Source organism: Prionailurus viverrinus, chromosome D2, assembly GCF_022837055.1.
Source record: "Prionailurus viverrinus isolate Anna chromosome D2, UM_Priviv_1.0, whole genome shotgun sequence".
Lineage (NCBI taxonomy): Eukaryota > Metazoa > Chordata > Mammalia > Carnivora > Felidae > Prionailurus > Prionailurus viverrinus.
The window spans coordinates 23,156,104-23,173,339 of record NC_062571.1 but is presented as its reverse complement, the minus strand read 5'-3'; the positions used below and the strand labels follow the sequence as shown (position 1 = coordinate 23,173,339).

Below are 17,236 nucleotides of genomic sequence, written 5' to 3'. Positions count from 1 at the left end.
ACTGAGAAGATCTGAGAGTTTCACGTTTCATGCACCATTCACCCTGCTGGGCTTCGTTTGAGAAAACAACAAGGACCCTACCCCACGCCAGCCCCATTGTCCCCCGAGGCACCAGCTTCACATGTGGGAGAACAACGTGGGGCATGATAGGGGAAGGTTTTGTCTCTCCTTGTTTGAATTCTTGGACACATATTGGCCAAGATCAGACAGTTTCTAGAACTCCACGAAGCCCTGTAATGCCCTACATCTTACTGCAGCTCTCCTGGGGTTTTCCAAAATCAGTATTTGTTAATATCAATATTGTGATTCCATAATCCCAGTACACACTTGCACTCTTCCAGCGAGGACCCAAGATCCAGCTCCAGCTTTGTCATGCATAACTTACTCAAGGCACAAAGCTAAACTCTGCCTCAGTTTCCTTATCATCCTGTCAACCTTACAGATTATTTTGAGAATCAAGTGGGAAAGAATGTCCAAGAAAGAGCAGTGAAGAGTAGAAGCCCTCTCACAATACAAGGCACCCATGCGGGATGCTTACTCCCTGGCATAGACTTCACTGACAATGAGTTTACGGAGGAACTAAGAAAAAATTCTTCAGTCCTTTGCTCAGCCCACTGGCTTTGGTTTTCGCTCCCTTTATGTGTTAGGGCAGTGGTTTACTAAGTCTTAGATCCTTCTCAGTTAAGGGAGAGGAAGTGGTTTCAGGGAGAAGGGGGGAGGAAGTAGCAGGCCGAGATGGCTGGGATTCCCAAGGGGAAAAGGCAGAAGAGGACTTCACAGCAACCTGCTCATTGTAACTTACCATGCAACAAGTACTTTTATTTTCTCCCCACATATCAGACACCACCCTAGACAAGAGGACATGTGGCTACAAATGGTATGGGGCAATCATAGGCAGTGACAGAAATAGAAGCATGAATTACTAAAATCCAGTGGGAAACACAGCCTAGTAGAGGTTACAATTAAAACCAAGAACAGACATCTGTTGCAGTAGGATTAGCAAGCTCCCATCAAAACCAGGGGCGCCTGGGTGGCTCATTAGGCCAGGGGTCAACCTCGGCTCAGGTCATGACCTCACAGTTTGTGGGTTGGAGCCCCGCATCAAGGTCTGTGCTGACAGCTCAGAGCCTGGATCCTGCTTCAGATTCTGTGTCTTACCCTCTCTCTGCCTCTCCCCTGCTCACGCTCTGTCTCTCTCTGTCTCTCAAAAATAAAATGTTAAAAAAAAATTTTTTTAACTGGTTGTCCATACTTGGAATCTGAGGTCTTTTGAAACAGGTCTGGAGCATAGTTTACAACTTGTGCTCTCTCCAGTAAATACTCCTCCTGGAGAAAAATGAAATGACCCAGAATTCCATATAGGGCGAGGCCACTTGAGGTAATGATTTGCAGTTGTGTTGATTTGCTCTGTGTCCCTGCCCTGACATGCATTGGCAGGAAGAGTTGAGGATGGTGTCTTCCATATCTTAGCTCATTCATTATACCCTGGCCTAGTGGCATGCTCGGCTTGTTTCACAATGAGCCTGGGGACAGGTGAGACCCTGATCTGTTGTTGCATTTTCCAGTTTCCACGGTGTAAATCCCCCCACCTTAACAACGTGAAATTGTTGAACTCAGAGTAGGGAAGAAATAGGCACAACTGACTCCCTTGGGTGGGTGCAGGCCAACTCCAGGACACCAGTGCCCTAATCTTACTTTCCGAAAGAAACCTGATTATCAGGAGAAGTTGGAAGCGTCAGCCAAAATTGTCTATAATGTTGGGGTTGCAATTCTCAGAATTTCTTGAGTTATTTTCTGAGGACTTCGCCTTTCTTCTGGGCCTTTGTTCACGGTAGAGACATGGGTAGAGAGGAAGCACCCTGTCACTTTCGGGGCTTCACCCAATCAAAGAAACCTCAGGACCAACAACTGAATGGATGTCTGAGAAAGACGTTGACAGAGTGTGAGGTGTAGACCTGCCAAATTTGGGGAGAAATGGGGAGGTGACTGTCGATCTTTGAGCACGAAGTCTGTTCTGATCACAGCTCCCTCAGCTGCTACCTCCCCAGGCACCTGCTCAGAAAGGAGATGCTGTGAGTGTCGACTCCCTGCCACCCTGCCCACACCACCCCCTCTTCTCAGGTAACCAAAGGACAGGTATAGGACAGTTACACATTCTTCAGTCTCCTCTTTCAGATCTTCGGCCCCAGCAAGTTGAGCTCTGACATGCGACACAGAGTGCTCCATGGCCTAGGCTTCCCTAAACAGAGTTGGTGTCCCTGCTCCACTGCTGGCTGGCACCTTCTTGAGGCCTTGGTCATTTGTCGCGAGTGGGCCAGCAATGGGGGAAGCTGGGAGATAAGGCGCACTCTCAGCTCCTGATCTGGCATGGTGATTATTTTCGGTGCGCCTATCACAGGGGCAAGGAAGGGGTGTGCCAAACACTATATTTGGCTGGCGTTGGAACCATGGCCAAAGTCAAAACATTGTAGTCAAAACAAGAGGTTTACTGAATTAGTCACACGGGCCCTTTATCTCTTTCACCCCTCTCATGGCTTCCTATTCTTTGTGGCCCCACTTTAGAAAGCAGAGTCTGACCCCCCCCTTTTTGGTCACTTCCCTGTAGTTCCACAACGCCCACCAGTTGGCCGCCTGGTGTTTGCACCACATCTGCACCAACTACAACAGCGTTTGTTCCAAGTTCCGCAAGGAAATCAAATCGAAATCTGCAGGTGAGACTGTGGGTCCCTATGTGTCCGGCTCTCATCGCCTCCAACCGAAGCATTTACCTCTGTGCCCTTGGGAAGGTCCATGAGCAGCAGGCAGCTCATGGAGAATTCCTTGTGACTGGCTGGCAGTCACATGCATGTGACGTGACACAAGGACTTGTGGGTTGGGAATTCTCTTTGAAGAACTTCATCCTTGAGGGATTTGGGTGGAGTGGGGATCGGGGTTCCCTGCTGCACACCCAGCCGAGGTTGTTGCTCATCCTTGTCTAGGGGGGCATGCCTAGGGCCAAGCCTACACTCTGAAGTAGGCGGTCCTGGGTTCAGGTTCTCTGTGCCCAGCTACTTCAGGCAAGTGATGGTAACTCTCAAAACTTGCCTGTCACTATCTGCAAATGGTCCTACACACCGGGCTGTTGAGAGAATACATAAGAGAGCATATATGAGAAACATTAGGCACAGAACCTAGAATATGGAAGCATTCGATGAACCAAGAGTATTATCATCTTCATCTTTCCTTCATCAGACAACCAGGAATACTTTGAGCGGCACCGCTGGCCCCCTGTGTGGTACCTGAAGGAAGAAGACCACTACCAGCGCGTGAAAAGGGAACGAGAGAAGGAAGACATTGCACTAAATAAACATCACTCGAGACGGAAGTGGTGCTTCTGGAATTCATCTCCAGCAGTCGCCTGAGGAGGAAGAGAAACAAAAATCAGTAATCTGACACACACTTTTAAAAGCACTACTGTAAAATTAGTCCTATTATTAGAGATAAGTCATAGTTCAGGTTTCAGGCACTGATCTTCCTCCACTTTTGTGCATTTATCTTTGTTGGGATCAAAGCACAAGCCTCCCCATCAATGAGCCTGGACAAAAAGGGAAGTTGACGCTCACTGCATTCCTTAAACCTATATGTATATTTTTTGTTAGAAGGCTTAATAAACTTTAGTCCGTTATTCCGTTTGTTTTTATACAAAGGAAAAAAAATCCAGCTTTCATGTTTCAAATTCCAAATTGGAAAATATTTTTATATGGTCTCTTGTATTTTGTTGAAATGAAAATACTATGTATTACTTTATTTTACAGGCCACAAATTAACCATGAAGTCACCCTGTGATTCTCTGCCCACATGACCACCAAGCATTATTACATAATTAGAGGGTTATCCTTTCGTTGTAAAGTAAAGGGTTGGAATGAAATTCCCCCAAGCGCAAGTTAGAGAGTGTTTAATCTTTGTTCTGCTGAATAACATTGGTATAATTACCAAGTCAACTCCAAGAATGTGTATTTACAATATTTGCCGTGTAAGTGCTAGTAATTATATGGTTATATGTGCCATGTAAAATACAGTGATATCAAATCTTCTGTTGTTTAAAATGTCCAGATTCAAGAGGATAATCTTTATAATCATTAGAAGGGCTTATTAAATCCCAGCATTATCCAGGGCAAACCCACCAGTGGACCTGAATACAAAAGATACCATAAGAGTGTTGGTGTTTGGATTGCTGTGTTCGGGTTTGTGTCATGCAGTATTCCTTGATCTTGCCATGCTTCTGCATGCAGATTCTCTAATGACTTGAATCGAGATGGGCGAGGGAAAGATCTCCAGACTTTGTCCCATCGTCTTTCCAACCGAAACAGGCTTCCTCAGGTCTCTCACCTGCAGCCAACTTCACTTTGTAAGACACGCATTTTTAATTCTTCCCAGGGAAAATTCATGCCACTGTAGAAGTAGGCTGAGGCAGACCACCCACCCCTACTGAGATTCAGCGGGGCCTATGAAAGCACAAAGCTGGAGGCTGGGTCGTCTGAGGTCCCTGCATTCTCCAACGCAGACAGGAATCTTATTCCAAGAGTCTAGGAAATGGTGCTATTGTGAGTTAGTCCTGACCCTTTGTCATTCTGAGTTTTCAGTGTTAAAATAGAAAGCATTGAGCAGGGGAGCTTTATAGAAGCAGTCAATCATTGCTTCTCTGTACATTAAAACGTTACAGCACTCATACAGAGCATTTTAAGGCAACAGCTCCATACTTGCCATAGGATGTTGTATGGCGGGGGCTAGGGCTTATTTTGTTGAGAGGTCAACTTACTGATGCTAAAGGCTGTTGATTTTTTTTCTAGTTGTCGGAAGTTAGAAGAGAGTTGAGTCTAAACCCAGTGTTGACAACCATATGCATTTGAAAATCTATCCAGATTACGGATGGACATTTATTTACTGGCAGTGGATACACACCAGATACAAGAGTTTGGAGAGGCCCAGAAATGCATCACCCTCTCATGACAAAGGAGAGGGCACTAGAGTAGAGATGGATGGTTGTAAATGCTTTTACTTTAACTTTTGGTCAGTGGGGCTGTAAAGCATTAACAGAAGGAGAAAGGAGACAGAATGAGAGGATAAATGTCAAGACTCAGGACGATTTGACATATATCCCACCATAAAATGGCAACAGTTGAGTTTTTAGTGAATGGTCAGAGTTGAATTTATACAACCAAAGCTCCCATGTGATTGTAATCTTGCCAAAATATAATGGACATGTAAATGAACCCTGGGGAATAAGCAATAATATCCACTAGTGTTTGTCATCAGCTACTGTAACCAAGTGGCTGGTTCATTTGGTTGATGCTGATTATGGCCTTTAACCATGGTGGTTTGTTTTCGTGTTTTTTATTTCACAAAAAGCCAATAAAACTGTTTAGCTATAAAATGCCTCCTTTTTGTTTTTAAGGACTACCAAAATATCATGTGTATAATTTTAATAGCTTTAAAAAAAAAAGTCAAAATGATAAAGGTGCTGGGTCATGGGGGCTGTGTGTGCTTCCATAACAAGGCATGTTAATGACCGTCATCTTTTTGGTATTGCCAGCAGACAATCAAATGCCAAATGAGGGATCTGGCTCTTTGTCCTTGGATAATACAGTTATGTCACTAGACATGACAGAGCATTGGAAAAAGCAGAAATGGTGTGGGGGCTCCTGGGTGGCTCAGTCAGTTAAGCGTCCAACTCCTGATTTCAGCTCAGATCATGATCTCATGTTTTGTGAGATCAAGCCCCACATTGGGCTCTGTACTGACAGCCAGAGCCTGCTTGGGATTCTCTCTCTCTCTCTCCCTCTCTCTGCCCCTCCCCAGCTGGTGCTCTCTCTGTCTCTCTCAAAATAAATAAATAAACGTAAAGAAAAAAAGAAATGGTGTCTCTACCCTAATGGATTTATTATAGTCTGGGTTTGGACAATTCTTCCAGCAATTAAGTGAAAGGTTGCATTTTGGTCTTATGAAGATCAATATTTTCTTTAGAAGCAAACCTAAGAAAGACTATGGGAAAATCTGTAAACAATTTCTAGACTTCTAGTTAGTATAATGTCTACCCAAACTCAGAGGAAAGAAGGGTCTCCAATGAGATCTCATAACAGCACTCTTCTGAGTGGCATATCTCCTATAACTCCATGGAAAGGAGTTGACAACTATACAAAATAACTGCAGAGAAAAGACAGTGAGATTTCCAACACCTTCCCACACCTTTCAAAGGTGGGTAGTCCATATCATGACACCATTTACATAATATATACCAATGAAGTCCTACCTATAGGAAGCACTGATCTAAGTTTCTCCCAGAGGAATGCCTGGCAAATCATCAAAGATTTCAACATTGGCATTATAATACCCACAAATCCTACTGGTTCAGAGGTCACTCAAGTATTTTCTTTATGGACATTCAAAGGCAAGAATTCAGTGTTGCTAGGATTTTTTTTTCACATTTGTTTCCATTGTATGGTATATCAGTTATCAAAATTCAGTTTTCATCACTGTGACATTGACTTCTACTAGTCAGAGGAAAAAATAAAATGAATCCTGAGTTTCAAAACTATTTTATGAGTATAGCATTTCTGAAATGAATGCCTTTCTGCAAGCTAAAGATTTACCAGGCTCTTTCTTTTCTTTTTATTATTTAAATCGAAGTTAGTTAACATATAGTGTAATAATGATTTCAGGAGTAGAATTTAGTGATTCATCACTTACATAGAACACCTAGTGCTCATCCCAACAAGTGTCCTTAATTCCCATCAACCCATTTAACCCTTCCCCCCCAACCCATCTCCCTTCTAGCAACCCTCAGTTTGTTCTCTGTATTTAAGAGTCTTTTATGGTTTGCTTCCCTCTCTGTTTTCATCTTATTTTTCCTTCCCTTCCCCTATGTTCATCTGTTGTGTTTCTTAAATTCCACATACGAGTGAAATTATATGATATTTGTCTTTCTCTGACTTATTTGGCATTTTTTTTAGAGCATAATATACTCTAGTTCCATCCACGTTGTTGCAAATGGCAAGATTTCATTCTTTTTGATCGCTGAGTAATATTCCATTGTATATATAAACCACATCTTCTTTATCCATTTATCAGTCAGTAGACATTTGGGCTCTTTCCATACTTTGGCTATTGTCGATAGCACTGCTATAAACATTGGGGAGCGTGTGCCCCTTCAAATCAGCATTTTTGTATCCTTTGGATAAATACCTACTAATGCAATTGCTGGGTCATAGGGTGACTCTATTTTTAACTTTTTGAGGAACCTCCATACTGTTCTCCACAGTGGCTGCACCAGTTTGCATTCCCACCAAGAGTGCAAAAGTGTTCCCTTTCTCCACCTCTTCACCAACATCTGTTGTTTCCTGAGTTAATTTTGGCCATCAGGCTTCTTCTTGAATTGGGCATTTCTTTAATCCAATACTCTAATTGGATGCTAGTGGACAAGTAGCAATAACTCCTCTTACCTAGAAGAACGTGACTATCGCCTTAAAGATACAGAGAAGGGGCACCTGGGTGGCTCAGTTAAGCATCCGATTCTTGATTTTGGCTCATGTCATGATCTCATAGTTTGTGATTTCAAGCCCCGAGTCAGACTCCATGCTGACAATGCAGAGCCTGCTTGGGATTCTCTCCCTCCTTCGCTCTCTGCCCTTCCCACACTCACCCACACTCTCTCAAAAAAAAAAAAAAAAAGATATAGAGTTAAAAGTTAACCAAGGAGAATGTGTTTCTGTTATATGTGTAATGAAGAAGCAGCTCAACAAAGCAAACAAAATGCTAAAGATAATTTTAAAAAAGAACGAAAAAAAGAAAAACGGAGAACAAGCACTGACCAAAGCCACACTTCAAAGTTGCAGTAAGCACTCTGAGACACAGATGTACTCTGTTTCAAAATGCCAAGTTTTGAGATTACTCCATATCTTATGGCTGAATTTATTTTTGGATGAAGACTTTGCTTTCTTGAATTTCCAGTTAGAAGGCAGGTGATGTATGCAACATGTAAAGACACTGGTGTGGCAACACTGGTGACTTGTAAACGCAATGCTTCTAGAAAGCTGTTCTGTTCCCTCTGGCTGGACTTGAAAACTCTATCTTATGCCTTTAAATTGTATGTGTTTACTTAAACAATTTAGATTCATGGTTTTTCACTGGGTTCATGTGTAGGTGCCTCATAAGTTAGGTATTATCTGACTACAGTCTACAAAATATGGGAATAATTTAGGAGCAGTAACTCTTGGGTAGAAACCAACCACATAGTTGCACATCCACAGGCATGAAAGTGGTAGAAACAATGATAGGAGACATGAAGTGACTTGTCAGCAATCACTCCTATTGCTCACAAAAATTTCTAGGAACACAACGTCTCAGTTACACAATATCCAGTAGAATGTAGATGAGATGGGTAATACGCAAATGCGGCCTCATGCAAGGAGTATTTGAATCCTTTGAGCCTGAACACATTCTCAATCCAAAGACGAGAATGGTTAGATTTTTGCAGGCAATCATTGAGGAAAGAACTTGATTCCCTTCTCTCTCTCTGCTTGGATGCCCACGGTGAAAATAAAGGAAACCTCATTTAAAACGAAGTCAGGAAGCCCTGAAGGGGGTGCTCTCACACATGTACCACTCCGCAGCCTGCATAAACAGCAGAAAGAAGAATTATCTTGACAAGAGAGGCATTTTTCACATAAGAATTTCATCTCCTGCTTTTAAGAAAAACAAGGAAGATCCCTCCCTGCCCCAGCAACAGCGCACTAGCCTCCTACCTGCAGCCAATGAGAAACACTACAACCTTAAACTCTTGTTCTTCTCCAATGAACTGCTGTTTAAACAGCGGCCTTCAATTTCCTCCTAAAACCTAATAAAAGCTGACCTTCCCTTTGCCTGTGGTTCATCATAGCTTGCATGTTCTGAAGTGCAACTCCACCGCTGTTCCTGAATAAACTCATTTTGCTAGGAAGTAACTGGCTATTTTATTTTTTAAGATTGACACAACCAAAGTTTGGGCATTTTATTATTATTATTATTATATTATTCCCTCCCAGACTAATAAAAAGAAACATCCTTTTGCTTTGATGATTCATGGTGGTTCCGATCAGAGTGGGTATCTACCCAGGGGATAAGCTTTTGTGTGAAAAGATACACAACCTCCCTAAGCTTTAGTCATCTAAAACATGGGAATGGTTTTCACTTTTTTGGGTGCAGATTAAATGAGATGATTTAAGCAAAGCACTTGCACAGTTCCTGGCATATAGTAAGCCCTCAGTAAATGAACCTGTGATCTAAGCGCGTTGACTACCAAGATAAGAAATCTGAGAGAGTACAACACTGCATGTTTCAGAATAGAACAATGTGGGCTTTTCCTCTTTTCCTTAAAATCTTGCTGCTTAATGCTTCATGACAGCGATTTAAAAATTAGACAATAAAAGCTATGGGAAAATAAAAAAAACAAGCCAGAAAGTAAAGGCGGGTAATGGCAATATGGAGGAAGGTATAGCACTTTCCACAAGGGCTCCTCCCTCCCTAGGCTGCCCTGTCTCTATAGAATAAGGGCTGCACTACCCCAAGGCCAAACTTGGCTTGAGTCTCTGATTCCTTTGGAGCATTTTCTCTTTCATTCCTCCCAGTCACCTTTTTTTCTTATTTTTGGATGTGAAGAGTCTAGTTAACCAGGCTCCTCAATGCCCTGAGTGCTTAGCATTATCAGCTGCAGTCCTACAAGACCCTTCTCTTTCATAATACCCACTCCCATAACATGTTCAATATATGTCTTTACATGTGTGGATATCCTTAGATACAGTGCTGTTTCAGGTGTGCGATCATTAATTTCATTGATCCATCTTTCAGGCTCCACATTGTTTTTGGAAACCCAGCCATATAACACTGCACCCAGTCCTATGCCTCCCATAGCTGCATGGTTTTCCTTAGATCATATCCACACTTCACTCTCCAATCCCACTGGTGATGGGAACATTAATCCTCTCTCCCTGGCATTGCAAACGAACCTCCTCGCACACACCCTGGGGTCAAGATCTAAAAAACAGATTCTGGGACTCCCTCCAGATGTATAAACCAAAGCCTCTGAGCTGATGGACACATGTGGGAACTCACTGGTGAGTGAACTCAATGATGAAAACCTTTCCCTGCTCCCAGCAGTCGGTTGATAGGATTCTATAGAATTCAAGACTCAAAAAACCTGCAAAGCTCTGACACAGCCCAGACACTTGCTGTCCTCTGGCCCACAAGAAGAGAAAATGGGCTTAACTCCCTGCCACCTGAGAGGCTAAGAGGCTCTCCTGATGGTGAAAGTTGTGGCCTACTGGAATGAGGTAGTCAATCCCATCTGGCTCTGGCATTTTGTGTCCTGTGACTCTCACGAAATGCCAAAGGACAAGATGGCCTCTCAGGAGCCCCTTGAACACTAACATCCCTGATTTTCTGCCTTAAAAGAATCCTTGCTGGGCTTGTGCATGCTAATTGAAGGTTGCCTTCTAATTTTATGGCACATGAAGTCTAAAGGAAAAGTAAACTGCTAGTACAAATTCAGTAGATTGTTCAAACTGTCTCAGAGCTTTCAGTTTCTTTATGATTCTTAAATTCCCTAGAATCTATCAACTTGAATATAAAACTTCCCTTTTTCCTAGTTTCCTGCCTTTGGTGGTCAGCCGAAAACAACACCTCTTAATTCATCAGATGGAGCGTGTTCAGGCCACTGTGATTTCCCTCCCAGCCCTACTCCCACTGGGATGCTCAGACTTCACCGTCACCACTGTCAAGACAGTCTTTTACTTAGTGAATCACAGAGATCTCTTTAAAAATAAGCATAGATGGGATGTTTGGGTGGTTCAGTCAGTTAAGTGGCTCAGGTATTAATCTCATGGTTCGTGAGTTCAAGCCCCATGCCGGGCTCTCTGCTGGGCTCTCTGCTGTCAGTGCCTGCTTTGGATCCTCTGTCTCTCTCTCTCTCTCTCTGCCCCTCCCCTGCCTCTTCCACCATCCCACATTTGTGCATGCTTTCCCTCTCTCCCTCTCAAAAATAAAATAAACACTAAAAAAAAAATACAAATAAGTAGTCATAGTGGGTCCTTCTTAACTCTAACCTTCAACTATTACAGAAATGGGCTCACCAATCTTTAATAATAATAATAAATAATAATCTGGACTATCTCCCCAGAAAATTCTGTACTGCTGGTTACCCTTGCTCTCATTTTGCTTACATTTGTGTTGAGAGCCTGAGTGGTGAGACTGCTAGGATGAACTCTCACACACTCTCCCAATAATATTCAAGTGTTTCTTCACAGTGCCATAACTTGGATTGATGTTCCAAGCCTAGGCACCAATCTACCAGAGTCCTAAATAAGTGATGTGAGAGCCATAATAATAATAATACATCATTTTTCATATATATCATGGCCAATCACTATGATAAATACTTTACATGCATTTATCTCATTTAATTTTCACAACTTTACCTTATGGGGAAGGTATAGGACTCCCCAGAAGCAGACCCTGAGATGAAGATTCACATTCTAGTGATTTATTTAGGAAGTGCCCTTAGGTGAGACCATTAAGAGGAAGGAAGAAAGGAGGAGGGGACAGTTTCAGGGAGTCCCACTCTCAGCTAGATCTCAAGGCATACCCTGGAGTATGAACTACACCTCAGAGTTGGATTTCTTATTCCTACAATGGTGATCAAAGGCTAAGTGCTCTGGGCAGGGGAGGGGTGGGGATAATTGTAAATCCCTGACAATTTAAGGTTCTCTGGCATCAGAGAATTGAAGGAAGTGGCTCCAGAAGCCTGAAGGAAACCCTCCCATGAGAGTCTCAAGTATGGGCTGTTAAAGGTAAGTGGAAGTCATGGAGGGGACATTCAGAAGAGTAAGGACCTGAGGGCATCTTGGAGGAGAACAGTCTAATCTGCCTACTAACCTCTATTTTGAACTTCTGAAAAAACACCTGTTCAAGTTGATGGGCACATTGATGGAAGTGTCATGTGCCGGTGAGTAAATATGGGTGAAAAATTTTGCATCCTCTTTTGCTTCTGTGCCAAAAAGCTACTGAAATCATTCTGAACAACATCAAAAGATAAATTCACCTTGATTAACTTGCCAAAATTACAGAATCTCAAACATAATCATCCTCCCACAAATGTACACAAGGCCTTATTCGAAAGGGCATCATTGAATTTTCCCTCGATTATGCAAAAACAAATTTAATAATTATTTACTTGAACCTAAACAAATTTCTGTCACACAGCATTTTATACACTTATGGCAATTTCTGAAAAAGGCCCGAGATGGCAATTCTGATTCTCCCTTGATATCCCCACCATCTTCCGTGCCCCACCCCCCCACCCCCACCACACACACACACAGAATCAGTCCAGGAGAGATGATCAAAGGCTAAATAAAGATTTAAAGTAGACTTTTACAATTTTATGCCAATATGAACTGCTTGATTTTCATGGCGTTCACTGCCTGATTTTTATTGAGCCTACCATAGCACCTAAAGTAAAGTCATTGCCTGGAGCCTAAGCAGTGGGATCTATACCTGTCTCCTAAACAACAGAGCATTCCTCCAGCTACCCAAATACTAAGCAACCTTTTCCAACTGCAGCATAGGGCAGTGTCTCCCATTGGATCATTTTTCTGGTTTTATCCCAACAGTTCATTGGGGAATAGAATGGTTTTATTGATCCCTATATCTATTTGCAACTCACTGAGATGAGAGGTACAGGGAGGGGTAAATATCTGAGCTCATCCCAGTGGAATATCTTTTTGTATTCTTTTCATAGGTTGGGTTATTTTTGCTGGACGGATGTATTGGTAGTGGGTGGATGATGTCTCTGTGTGATGGTAATTTTTATTGGAACTAGTTCTTTCCAAAAATGGTATTTATCTTCAATTTCATTGAGAGTGTTCTTCTTGATTATGCATCTCCTGAAGCAAAAATGATTGCATTCATAACCAATTAGGATATATCTCTCCTGTCTTAAAAACACTTGGCCTGAGTCAGGCCCTCAGCTGACAGCCAGGAAAACATGCTTCTACTGAGAAAAACTTGACCCAAAGTCCACCCAGGAAATCAGGGCCTTCCAGGTTGAGGACTATTCCAAATCTCATTTGCCCTAAATCAAATGAGCAAATTCCCAGCAAAATCTGTCAATGGGGTCCCTTTGATCTTCAAGTCTGAAGGAATGCATTACAGCTGTCACTTTTCCACCCCACCTTCTCCCTCACCCCAAGCCTAACCTCTGCTTCTAGGACTGGCCCTGTAGAAATTCCATGTGCGCCACATCATACCAAAAGCAAGCAGACGATGCAAATGAAGGTCGGTGCTTTGTGGTGGGTTAGGTGGAGAAAGGTCTGCTTTTCAAATCCTACAAAGCTTCATATTGAGTACCTGGTAACCCCAAATCTCTGGCATCAGACCTGACTTTTTGATCCACTGTATTTGCTAGGAAGTAGCTTCCTTTCATTCAGTCTTCAAAATTTCTTGTACTCGTGTGGTGCAAAGTATTCACCTCTTATCTTGGGAAGCCTCATGATCACATGCTGATTAAGCTCTCCTTCTACCTTGGTAAAGGGTTGATCCGATGATTATTACAATCATCTAGAACTTTTTTAACTTCTAGGTGCTAAAAACAGTATGTGACTGAATCTATGTCTCCAGATTGTATCTAGTATCTGGTTGGACACACCCAAATAACAATAAGATAATAAATGAACATGTCAAAATTAGATCAGGTATAGAAAACAAGTATAGATCAGGTATAGAAAACAGGTTTAATTTCATCTGCTAACTCAGATAAGTAATGCATGATTGTATTGAGTTATTCTGAGGTATGATGCAGGCTCCAGGGCAAAGAGTGTTGGGACTGTTTAAAAGTGTCTGACGTCAGCTGAATGGATAAAGAAGTGGTGCATATATATATATATATAGAGAGAGAGAGAGAGAGAGCATTACTTGGCAATCAAAAAGAATGAGAGCTTGCCATTTGCAACAACTTGGATGGAACTAGAAGGTATTATGCTAAGCAAAATTAGTCAGTCAAAGACAAGTATCATATGACTTCACTCCTATGTGGAATTTAAGATACAAAGCAAATGAACAGAAGGGAAGGGAAATAAAAATAATATTAAAACAGGCAGGGGGACAAACCTAAGAGACTATTAAATACAGAGAACAAACTGAGAGTTTCTGGAGGGGTTGTTGGTGGGGAGATGGGCTAAATGAGTAAGGGGCACTAAGGAAGACACTTGTTAGGATGAGCACTGGGTGTTATACATAGGGGATGAATCACTGGAATCTACTCCTGAAATCATTATTGCACTATATACTAACTTGGATGTAAATTTTAAAAATAAATAAATAGGTGCTTAATAAAAAAAAAAAAGAAAAAGAAAATTTAAAAAAGTGTCTGATATGACTCTGGGAGAATTAACTAGTGGTAATTGTCAAGTTTTATTATTCCACAAACATTTATTGTACAAATACCTTTATAATATGTGTAGGCACTTCTCTAAGTGTCAATGTCCCTATCACTACAGAGTTCACATTACACTGTGAGAAGCCTGTAGTGACTTACCAGGTAAATGCTACGAAGGAAAAAAAGAAGACTATAGAAAGTATTCAAGAATAACATTTTAAGGCAAAATGGGTGAAGGTGGTCAACAGATACAAACTTTGAGATATAAAATAAGTCAGTCCTGGGGATGCAGTGTATAGCATGGTGACTATAATTAATAATACTGTATTGTACACAATGGAATATTATTAAGCCATCAAAAAGAATGAAAACTTGCCACTTGCAATTATGTGGATGGAACTAAAGGGTATTATGCTAAGTAAAATAAGTCAGAGAAAGACAAATACTGTATGTGGAATTTAAGAAACAAAAAAAAATGAGCAAAGGAGAAAAAAGAGAGAAAGAGAAAGAGAGAGACAAACTATAGAGAACAAACTGATGGTCACCAGAGGGGAGGTAAATGGGGGTTTGGGTGAAATAGGTGATGGGGATTAAGGAGTGCACTTGCTGTGATGAGCAGGGGGGATGTATGAAAGTGTTGAATCACTATATTGCACACCTGAAACTAATATACACTGATGGAGCACCTGGGTGACACAGTCAGTTAAGCATCTGACTCCTGATTTCAGCACAGGTCATGATCTCAGTCGTGAGATCGAGCCCTGTGTCAGGCTCTATGCTGAGTGTGGAGACTGCTTGGGATCCTCTCTGTCCCTCCCTCTGCCTCCCCCTCTATAAGCTAACTATACTGGAATTCTAAATTAAAGTTAATTAAATTTAAAAAGAAAAAATAATAGTAATACTGTATTGCATATTTTTAAATTGCTAAGACAGTAGATCTTTTTTTTTAAATTTTTTTAATGTTTATTTTTGAGAGAGAGAGAAAAAGCATGAGTGGGGGAGGGGCAGAGTGAGGGAGACACAGAATACAAAATAAGCTCCAGGCTCTGAGATGTCAGCACAGAGCCTGATGTGGGGCCCAAACCCATGAACCATGAGATTGTGACCTGAGCTGAAGTTGGACACTTAACCAACTGAGCCAGCCAGGCACCCCAAGACAGTCGATCTTAAAAGTTCTCAACACAAGAAAAAAATTTGTAACTATGCATGGTGATGGATGTTAACTAGATTTATTGAGATGGTCATTTAGCAAGACATACAAATATTGAATCATTATGTTATACACCTGAAACTAATATAATGTTATATGTCAATTATATCTCAATTTTTTAAAAATACCATTTTAGACAAAGGTGGTCAAGGAAGTGCTCTCCAAGGAGTTATTATTTAAGTAGATATTTGAACTGACTCAGAAGTTCAGAGAGAATATGGCTTCACAATGTTTAGAGATTTCACTAAGACCTGAAAGCCAGGGGTAACCAAATGGCTAGGGGCTGGGATCATCTGGACATAGCTACACTCACATATTTGGTGGTTAATGCTGGCACTTGACTAAGACCTCAGCAGGGCTGTTGATTAAGACACCTGTGTAGGGTTTCTCGATGGGGTCCCTCTACCTAGACTTATTTGGGTACCTGGGTTCCAAGACTGAGTGTTCCCACAGAAGAAGGTAGAAGTATATAGAGTATATTTTTTATTTAGTCTCAGGAGTCATATCCTCCAACCATACTCTATTGTTTGAGGCAGCCAAAGGTTCAAGTTCAAAGAGAGAAAGCATAGACTCCACCACTCAATGGGAGGAACGTCACGGTCAACTTAAAAGAACAGCACATGGAATGGGAGATACTGTTGCTCCCATCTGCTGCAATATCTTAGAGTGAAAGAGTTGGCTGGTTTTTCACAGCTGGTGAAGCAATGACTGGAGGAAGGAGAAAAGGGAGATGGAGAAGCAATGAAGCATACTCAACACCCAAAGGGAGCAAAGGGAGGGTCAGGGCTCAGAGCAAGCAGGAAATGCTCTGTCCCCACTTACTTTATTATTTGACATCTTCCACATGCAAAACTACTGCCAGGGCTGCTCCCTGACCTTTCCAGCCTGACTCCGACGTTAATCCATGTAACCAACAGGAACTGCATACACCTCACCCAAGCTCATCAAGATGCTTACCTCTCCAGCTGGGACAGCCACCATATTTTAGCAGCTTCAACTGTCTAAAGATTATTGACCCCCCTGAAGCCCAACTACTTTCCAATTGGATCTCTCAGGTAAGAAACAACCTCTTTAAAGTCATGTGCTCTCATTATCCTCACACACACTCTCCAGAGAGGGTCTGAACTGCTTGAGCTAATGGCCTTTGGTGCAGTAAAATTTCAAAGAGCAAGTATTTTTTCATAAACAATGATAGCAGCAACAATATTCATTTTCAGTGGAGAAACCAGAGAGCCTAAAAGTCAACATGAAATACCAGTGGGGTGGTGCCAGGGTATCTTGAGTTTTTAAAGCACACTGAGTGATTGTCATGCTCATGGAGGTTGAGAACTACTGTGCCATCCAATCTGTCCTGATCCCCTTCCTGACCACTTCTTCCCTTTTCCTGTTGTGTTCCAGCCTCACTGGTCTTCTTGATGTGCCCTTAATAGGCCACATGTGTTCTTTTTTTTTTATGTTTGTTTATTTATTGATTGATTGATTGATTTTGAGAGAGAGAGCATGAGTGGGAGAGAGAGAGAGAGAGAGCAAATCCCAACCAGGATTCACACTCAGCACCAAGCCCGATGTGGGGCTCGATCTCA

The 17,236-nt window shown here is 41.9% G+C and overlaps 1 protein-coding gene across 9 annotated transcripts in view; it reads left to right on the top strand.

Moving 5' to 3' along the window:
* RHOBTB1 (Rho related BTB domain containing 1) overlaps window positions 1-5,413 on the top strand; it is a 122,840-nt gene extending 117,427 nt beyond the window's left edge. For all 9 annotated transcript variants that reach the window (XM_047825544.1, XM_047825545.1, XM_047825543.1 and 6 more), the window contains 2 exons: window positions 2,606-2,711; window positions 3,232-5,413. In XM_047825544.1, coding sequence (XP_047681500.1) covers window positions 2,606-2,711; window positions 3,232-3,401 — 276 coding nt within the window. In that variant the 3' untranslated portion in view covers window positions 3,402-5,413. The remainder of the gene's footprint in view (window positions 1-2,605; window positions 2,712-3,231) is intronic.
* The last annotated feature ends 11,823 nt before the right edge of the window (window positions 5,414-17,236 follow it).